At 39.0% G+C, this 9,941-nt stretch overlaps 1 protein-coding gene across 1 annotated transcript; it reads right to left on the bottom strand.

Moving 5' to 3' along the window:
• Positions 1 to 8,416: 8,416 nt before the first annotated feature.
• On the bottom strand, positions 8,417 to 9,451 carry LOC112176190 ((+)-cis,trans-nepetalactol synthase NEPS1-like). The gene has a single exon (XM_024314009.2). The coding sequence runs from the start codon at positions 9,445 to 9,447 to the stop codon at positions 8,608 to 8,610; it is 840 nt and encodes a 279-aa protein (XP_024169777.1). The 5' UTR covers positions 9,448 to 9,451; the 3' UTR covers positions 8,417 to 8,607.
• Positions 9,452 to 9,941: the final 490 nt, after the last annotated feature.

Here is a 9,941-nt window from a genome sequence, read left to right as displayed (position 1 = left end):
CCGAGCATAGGCACTGTGTGAGGCATTTTTACAACAATTTCAAGGCTAAGCATCCAGGAGAGGGGCTGAAGCAGTTGGTTTGGAATGCAGCTAGATCCACCACTGTTGTGTGGTATAACAAGCACATGGCTGAATTGAGAGAGCTTAGTGATGATGCTTGGAAATGGTTTCTTGACAAGAACCCAGCACATTGGTCTAGGGCTTATTTCAACGAGGACTCAAGGTGTGATATCCTACTCAACAACCTTTGTGAGTCTTTCAATGCAGCTATATTACCAGCTAGAGATAAGCCCATACTCACCATGTTGGAAAAGATTAGAATGGATATGATGGTGAGGCAAGCAAACAGAAGAGTGGCTTGTGAAAAGTGGAAAGATTTGGTTGGACCTAGAATCAAGAAAATTATTGACAAGACTAGTCAAAGAGCAACATTATATAGAGCACACAGGTCTGGGGAATTCATATTCCAAGTAACTGGGGACAGTGGCAACAAGCATGCAGTAGACTTGGGCCTTCATACTTGCACTTGTAAGAGGTGGCAGCTAAGTGGGATACCATGTATTCATGCCATCTGTGCAATTAGGTTTAAGAAACAGGATGCTGCCTTATACTGTGATGACTACCTCATGCCCTCAACCTATTTGGAGTCATACAACCACTACTAGAATTCTGTTCATTTACATCAGTCCAGAACCGATGTAAAACTAAATTCTGACCGATGTCTTTGTGGCTGATGTAAAAGATATAGACATCAGTATAAGCGCGTTTTTAACCGATGTCCTAGACAACAATCAACATCGATTCTTAAAAACAAATTGATGTATAATCATTATAATCATCATAATCTTATATGTTAACTATATTTAATTCTTCATATTTTCACATTTTATGCTTAATAAAGTATATCTCGAACAATACCTATGTGAACATTTAAATCGATTACAATTTTAGAAATGATGTCTAATACACTAGTAGACATCAGTCTCCAAAAAATTTTGTTTGTTCGTGTCCATTTTTCAGTGCATCTTGCCGCTTTATTCTCCTAAGAACGATGTATGTACCTTTAGGCAACATCAGTTAATCTATTAAGAATGATGTTTTATGTTACTAGGAACATCGCTTTTCGTTAGTTGAAACGATGTCTAGTAGTTTTGTAGACATCATATTTGGGTGACATTTCGTTATGTTCATAATCATGAGACATCAGTCCAGTTTTAGGTACTGATTTGTAATCTCTGAATTGACATCGTTTTCTTTGACATTAGTGTTTCGTTTCCCATTTATATACATCAGTTCATACATATAAGAATGTTGTGTAAATAATTATGTAGCTACTGGTGGTGGGAAAAGGCTAGTCCAATGATGTGCAAAATTACATTTCTCATCATCCAAAAATTGGAGCTTTCTATTAATTTTCTCATCTTCATTCATGATTCTACATAATTCACAAAATAAAACCCCAAAAACATATTAGCAACCAACTACATCAGTTCTACATACACCAAACTTTCCTTCAAAGCAAAAACTAGCCTTACTCAAAATCATGTTAGTAGCCTAAAGTCTTACACCAAACTCTGCATATAATCAACCACTTCAATGCGCATCTCGTCAATTTCCGCTTTGCTATATGATTCGCGTGTCTTGACCACCCACGTACTAGAACTATATAGACCAACATATAAGTCACAATCATTGGGTAAACAAGTTAATATTTAATTAACCCAAAAACAAAACCAAAAAATCAAATAAACTGCAGCACTTGAACTAAAGATGGATCTGCACAACTACAAGTCACATCCAATACTAATATACCAAATGTAAACACACATAAATTAATGACAAGAAAATTATAGATCCACCTATACTGAATGGCAAAAGACCGAACTAGTATAACATGAGTATTCGTGATTTTGAATCTAGTATAACATGAGTATTCATGATTTTGAATCTGCAAATGGAACAACTGAAAACATAATCCTGAAGAAAAAGTCAATAGGGGAAGTGCAAAGAAAGAATCAATCAAGTAAAATAGGAATAAAGACAAGCCTCTTGGACTATTTCACTGACAAAATTCAAGCCTCTGGGTCTAATGGCAGATCCTGCTAGTAAGTATCCAGTAATGGACCTTAAAACATTCGAAAGTAAAAGAAGATAATTTTTTTTTGAAAAGAAGCAGATCTAGAAGCAAAGGAAAAAACTCTGTACAAATGCCAAGGCCTAACTCTTGAGTTTAAACTCTGGAGCTTTGACACTATCGCTGCTGTTCTGCTTTAAACCTACACAAAAGAGTTCAGTTAGCCCCAGTTTTTGGTACTTTGTATGGTTACGTTCACAAACAAATCAAAAGCATTTTGTGAACTAAATGTTTCCGGGGGAGTCGACAGAGTACCAATTCAAAAAAAGAAAAAAGAAAAGAAAAGCACAACCAGTGCAAAGAAACTAAAAGAAATAAATAGGGAACTCACCCTCAATTTAAAACTCAAAACTATGGCATTTTCTGACACTGCAGTTGCTGTCCTTGTTTGGAGCCTCCAAAGCAAACAAGTTTGTCAAGATTAAATACAACTAAGTAGCAGCCAACTCCAAGATAAACAGATGGTCTAAAAGAATGACAAGTAAATTTCTTGGTTGCAATGTGTCATGATGCAAATGAAATGTAGAACCAAAAAAGAAGAAGTTGAAAGTCACACCATCTTGAAACAAGCCCTTCGATCCACTGTTTAAAACAGAGAATGTTCCTAGGGATGGAACCAGGCAAAAGAAAAAAAAAAAGGGTTTTTAGTACCCATGTCTCATATTTTTCAATGGCAGTCATCTCAATGTAATGAGACTAAGTCAACAAGCACTTATTAGAGACAAACAACTTCACCTTTAGATAAGCATTTTTCGCGCAGGACTGAATGGTCTCCATATGTAGCCAACGACTGATCCAAGGGATGTCTCGAAGTTCTTGCATGAGCTGGGTACTCCATCCATCTGTAATCCCAGTCACAATCTGTAATCCTTGTACTGTTCAAGAAACGCAATATTAGTGCGACAAAAATGTACATGTAGGACAAGGGAGACATAAACTAAAAAATAAAGATGCATGCACCCACATCCCCACACCACAGGAACACACAAGCAGGCACACAAATTAACTTGAGATATGTGAACTGCGTGCTTTCTTATGGCATAAACACTAGTAGACAAAAATTATAATAGAAATATAACATATATATATATATATATATATATAGTGTGTGTGTGTGTATTTGTTACCGAGAAAAGAAAAAATAGTTTCCACCATGCTTATAATAACAACATGACAAGCTTAATCTTACAAATGATCCCCCTTCCCACTTCACCACATGTTTTTCCATCATAGAAAGACAAGCATGAAGCCTTCTTACTGACCTTGTTGTTCTTGGCCCAAATTTTAAAATTTGATTCCAAAATACAAAACAATGGGAGGGTAAACCGAAACAACGCCCTTATAGGCAAGGTTAGTTGTCTGATCCCGAAAAGAGCAAATTCTTTCAAAAATAAACAAAAAATTTGCTTTATTTTGGCTGCAGAAAACACTACAGAAAATAGAATGTTATTGAGTTATGAACTTTGCAAGTTGCATCTTTTTCAGCTATAAAAAACTCAGCCCCACAAATCCAATTCATTAGTCCTTTTTGCGTTGGTGTGTGCTTTTGAGGTTTATACCATACCAAATTTCAAGACCAAAAACCCTGATCTCATTTGGGTTCCTAACCTTCTCATAAATCAAACACAAATTTCTACAAGAATCACAAGTATCACCATCATAAAGAGACTCCCTAATTTGGTAATTGTAAAAGTTTCAACACTAAAATCCCATCTTTCCCTGAAGTTTCTCACAAACAAAAACAGAAAGCCCAAAAAAAAAAAATTTGAATCAAAAAGAAGAAGAAGAAAGCGTACCTCTAAGAACAGCACCACACTGATACATAGAGTAATCAGCTAGCTGAGGAAGAAGATTCTCACACTTTGGGCACTGAACCAACCTCACTTTTCCACCTGAGTCCCCCATTGCTCATAACAAAAGCAACCCAACAAAACCCATAAACCCAAAACAAACAAAATCCCACTGTTGACAGTCAAAGTTAGCAGAGAAAAAACCCAAAACAAAAACAAAAGCTGAAAAAATGATTCAAGGGGTTTGAAATTTGGAATTTGGCGTCAAACATTGATTTAAAATTGAAGCAACTCTTGCAACAAGCATTACATTCAATAAGCATGCAAGAGTATAACACTTCAGTGACTACAATGAGAAATGCAGTTCTAGAAAGATTCAAAAGAGTACCAACAGTTTAGAGATAGTAACAGTTCTGGCTTTCTGTATCTAATCTTTATAAGTAATGGGCATCACCCTTACCTTACAGAGTTTCATTGAGTGCGAGTGAGTGTATATAGCTAACTATACACAGATGCGTACACAAACATACAATCATCCACAACTCCGATACAAAATAAACCAGTCGTAAAGGGAAATTGAAGAGCATATAGTGAATAAGGTTAAAAAAGGGACATGCTTGACGAACTCGGCAATCTCGGGGCCATACCGTCGCCGGGGAAGATTGAATTCAATAGTATACCTTCAAAAGGATGCTCAAATATTGAGTCCACAATCGGGCGTACAAGCTCCGGCCTTAAAAGGATATCTCTGAATCCTGAGATGTGAATTCCAACATATCCCCTGCAGAAAACCAATAATAAACAAATTAGACTCACAGATCACTCATACAATCAGATATTATGATCAAATTTCCAATTCAAAATCAACCAGCCAGAAATAGTTGAAGAATCTTGGGATCAGAAACTTACTTCTTGGCTGATTCGCCTTTGACTTTAGCAGCAGAGTCAGGGGCCTTCTTGTCATCCTGCTCCTAAACCCAAATCCAAGTAAAACTGAAACATAAATAGAGATGAATCTCACTTTATTTACTCTATAACACAGTGCCAGCAATTTCAATAGACAAGGAACAACAGAATCTGCATATTAATAAACAAAAAATTGCAAATAACATGTGTAAGCAAGATAACTAGCTTAACATGCACACAAGCGACAGAGACCACAGTTATGAACCTTATACAACACAAGACTACGAATAAACTTGACTTCTTCTTCACTACAATGTCCCTCTTCTTATTTATCATCAGGGAACTCTTTCACAGAAATAGGAAGACATATTCGATCTTCTAAGTTCATCAAGTCTTTAGCCCCCACCTTCACGAAAATCGAAATCAGAAACAAAACTACCCCATATAATTGCAACAAAAGCTCTGTGCTCTACCCATTAGTCCATTACAGAACAAAACAAAAGTTAATACAAATTTCAGATACCCTTAACACATTGATCCATGTCAGATCCTTCTCTTCGAACCTGTGATAAATAATCAAAGAAAACCACTTTCCAATCACCATTCAAGAACCCATTTCCAAAATGTAATGAAACTTCAAAAGACTTCAACCTGTCTTAAGCGAAAGAGCTTCTGAACAAGGCTTCTGGGAATCTCGGGGCAGCACCTGGTGACCCATTTAAGCGCCCTCGTAGCTGAGGAGGTGGAGGGTTTAGTATACACATCTCTGAGAGCTCTCGTCCCAAAGCGGCGCCGTTTACGGTGGCAGTGAACGGAGGTAGAATGAACCACTTTTTGCGGCCCTTTTTTTTGTCTTCGTGAAATGTTTGGGTGGTGGCGTAAGATCAGGAGTAGTGGAAAGGTATCGCCGATGGATTCGGCGGAGGAGGAGAGTGGAGCAGAGGGGGGAGAAGACCAGAGCGAGCCTCTTCAATTTCTTCGACTCTGCCAATCTCAGATCGAGGCCGGCTCAGGATTCAAAGCTGTTACTTCAATTTCAGATCGAGGTCGGGCTTTCGGCTCTTCAGATTCAAGCGTAGAATGGAGGAGGAAGGTTCGTGAAGTTGATAAGGAGCTCGAGTTTGGGAAGGAGGAGCTCGAGTTTGTGATGCTGGGGTTGAGAATGGATATTAGGGCTTGAGGCAAAGTGAGAAAGTTTTGGGGTAGGGCCGAGTGCTTTTTTTTTGAAGTGTGAAAATTTTAAGTTTTCGTCCCCGCGTCCTTGAATTCATTAAAACACTTAGCGCGTTCACGAAAATGAGGTTCCCGCAAATTTTCAAATAAAACTTTTAACACCGGTCATTTTAAGAAATGATGTTAATGGTATACATTTAAATCGGTATTTTTCTAAAACGATGTTAACTTACTTTTTTACATCATGTGCAAGTCTAACCGATTTAAATGATGTGATGTAAATGAACAGATTTCTAGTAGTGAACCCAATAATCTATCCTATAGCAGGCCAAGAGGATTGGGAACCTGTTGAGTACCCAATTGCACCTCCCCTTTACAAGCAGCAGCCTGGTAGGCCTAAAACGAAGAGATCAAAGGAACCCGGAGAGAGGAAACAGACCACAGCCCCACCTGCATCCAAAGAGGGTAAATTGCCTAGAACTGGTATCAAGATTTCATGTAGAGTATGTGGACAACAAGGACACAACAAGCTAGGTTGTCCAATCACCAAGGCAGCAAAGGCAGCCTCAGTAAGTACTTAATATCGAGTTTGATGTCAATTTTTAAACTTTGTCCATTACCAGCTTTTACTTTCTTTACTAACTTTTTCTTTAAAAATTCAACAGGGAGAAGGTTCATCAAATGGACCAAATGCTGGTAACAAAAGGAAGAGAACCAACAAGAAGGTATGTTTTAAACTGAACTGTGCTTGACTATAAGATATTGAAATTGCAATTGTGGTGAATGTGTTTATCTGTTTCGGATATGATTGTGCAGCCTAAAAGAGCATCTATGCCAAATGGGTGTTCCAACTTGAAGGAGCAGATCATAAGGTCAAGGAAGACATGGAAGAAGGTCAAGGATGCTGTTGGTGGTACTTCTGGTGTCAATACCAACACATCAACCTTACAAACAGTCCAGCAACCTCCTACTCAAAGCAGCCAAAATCCTGCTGCAAGAGGTGCATAGAAGATATCCTCCCAACCTATGCAAAGCCAAGCTTCCTCTGATTGGGCGGCTTTTTAAACATAAACCTATTCAGTTTGGTGTTTGTTGGCCTATTTTGATTGCAGCAGTTTGGAATCTTTGGAAAAGAAGTTTAAGTTACTGGTATCAAGATTTCAGTTTAAATTCATGTTGTGTATTAAGTGCTGCTGCACAAATTATGCATATTATGCATCATGGAACAGTATTTATTTTGATCTGCCATGATTTTTGCTTGTAACAACTCATGTGGTAATTGAATGGGTGTTTAGGTTGAATTTGATTGTGCTACATGTGTTTTCACTAGGTACACAGTTCCTTTCTTCTCTTACAATGTTGATTTTGATGGAGATGGAAATTAAGACATTTGATCAGGTTCTTTAGTTACTGGAAAATGGACTGATATGATGTTGATGTTATGTTGTTGAAGTTAATTTGGAGGGAAAGTTGTGTGCAAGAATGGATATTGGAGGGAAATCAGTTGTTGGGATAAGCTAAGTGTCATTTAGGTCATTTGCCCTTTTTTTGGGGCCCACGTGCTAGGCACGTGATTTTTTTAACGTCCCCGTTTGAGAATTTTGATGGAAGGATGTCACTGATAGCGAAATCATTGTTCAGGTATCACATTGATAGCACTGAGAGTCTGGATATCAAGTTGGCCGGTGCACAAGAGTTGAGGCACTGATGGTGCATTTTTCTCTATACCAATTGATATCAATTAAACCAAAGCCAATGCAGTTCCAGGGAACGGCATAACACTTAATTAAGTAGAGAACCCACACTTATAATCCCTTTCTTAGTTTCCTTTAACTCATACCAGGTTTAACACCTCTACTCGACTTAGATTAAATTCCATACAATCAATAGCAGAAACAAGTTCAACAACAGAACTTTACGACAATTACCATAGACAGCTATTTGCTTAAAGTTTGGTGTACAAACCCATGAACTATTTCACCACTCAGATTTTAATTAACAATCATGCTTGATCCCAGTTTGATTTCCATTCAATTAATTCCCAATTAACCCAACTCTCAACGGAGAATTACATTTTTGTTCTGAAATCTTTAATTTACCTTGAAAAATCAATTTGAGCTTACTAAGTTCTTCAGTGCTCATCGACCTGCAAACCATGCTCTCTTGACTTTCAGCCGAGCTGATCCGATTCCTCTCCTTCCATGACAAGTGCAGTAAACACCCGCGCATCAATTCTTGTTCTAGAACTAAACCAGCGTCGGAATCGATCCAAAGGGTCGGAACAAACCACTAGTCTTTGTCTTTTGAGAGTTCTTAGCTTAGCACTCCTTAATTATAAATCTTACTATATGAAAATTACTCTGCAATATATCTTTAAATATATATATAAATTGGTGGCGAAAACTCCCCATCATAAGTTCATAACCAAAATAATCAAGATTGAATACACCTACGGAGAGATAAAACTCTCATGTATTCTTATTACAGAGATAAAACACTAGTTATTGTACAACTTCCATGTAATATTACAGGGGTTTTCCCGACAAGTAGACAAGTAGGATCATTATTCAGTTGAGACTAGCTTAGAATATATGTTATTTAGTACTACTTCATACCTATAGAATCTCCGTTTTGTCCTAATACTGATACGGCCTGGGCTCCAAATCCACCATCAACAATCAAATTCTGGCCAGTGATCAACGCCGAGTCCTCAGAGGCCAAGAACACCACTGCATCCGCCAGGTCTTTCTCCTTCACCGGCCCATATTGGCTTCCCGTATAAACCGCCGCCATCGTCTTGCTCAGCTCCTCTTCCCCAAGATTATAACCAGTGATGAACATCGGCGTCGCCACCAGACCCGGCGACAAGCAGTTCACGCGCACCCCATGCTTCACCAGCTGCACGCTCGCCGACCTCATCAGCCCCAGCACTGCGTGCTTCGACATCGTGTAGTCCGTCACGCCCTCTGTCCCGCATTCTGCCACGAAGCTCGCTGTGCACACTATGCTGCCTTTGACTCCTTTCTCCACCATCGCGCGAGCCGCGTGCTTCACACATGCAGCCATCCCGCGCGCGTTCACTGCCATCACCTTATCGAACGAGGACAGATCCAGCTCCAGCACAGTTTGCACCGACGGGGAGTATATTCCCGCGTTGCTATACATCACGTCGAGACGGCCATACAGTTTCACAGTAGAGTCAACTAGGTATTTGACCTGGTCCTCGCTGGCAACGTCGCAGTGGACGTAGGTGCAGCGGTTGGAGCCGATCGATGCGGCCACTTCTCGGCCCTTGGCGTCTTGCAGGTCGGCAATCACGACAGCAAGAGCGCCATGATTTGCGATATGGCGAGCCGTGACTGCTCCGATGCCGCTGGCTGCGCCAGTGACGATGGCCACTTTGCCGTGGAGCTTCTGCACTGGTACTGGTATGGCCTCAGTCATAGTGTTGAGCTATAGTAGTATTAGAGCTTCATGTATTAGCAGAAGACTGTTATATAAATTAAGCGTAGAATCATGAAAATTACACATCTATCCCTTGCAATTTAGAGAAATTGGACTTTGTTTTAGTTATCAAATGATATTTGCACTTCATTTTTTCCTTGGACAATAACCCAACGTTTTAAATTCACTTTTTCTTTCTATTATATTATCTTTCAAAATAACAGCAGTAGTTGTTGAAGTGTTTCAGCAAAGATTTAAATTTCAAAGTTAGGTATGTAATGTCTGGTAAAGTTAAAATTTCATACCGAATGGGCTACTGCTCAGGCAAAGAAGTCCTTAAATATTGGTTATTGCTTAAATCTCTTGAATTGGTCCAGACCCCCTAGTGGTATGTTTAAATTAAATGTTGATGCATGGTTCTGGGAATGGTAATTCTAGCAAAATTGGAGTAGGTGGTATTATCAGATGTTCTTCTGGTACTTGGATCAAAGGCT

Source organism: Rosa chinensis, chromosome 7 (assembly GCF_002994745.2).
Source record: "Rosa chinensis cultivar Old Blush chromosome 7, RchiOBHm-V2, whole genome shotgun sequence".
NCBI lineage: Eukaryota > Viridiplantae > Streptophyta > Magnoliopsida > Rosales > Rosaceae > Rosa > Rosa chinensis.
Note: the sequence above shows the minus strand (reverse complement) of the source record. Positions and strands in the feature narration are given on the sequence as shown.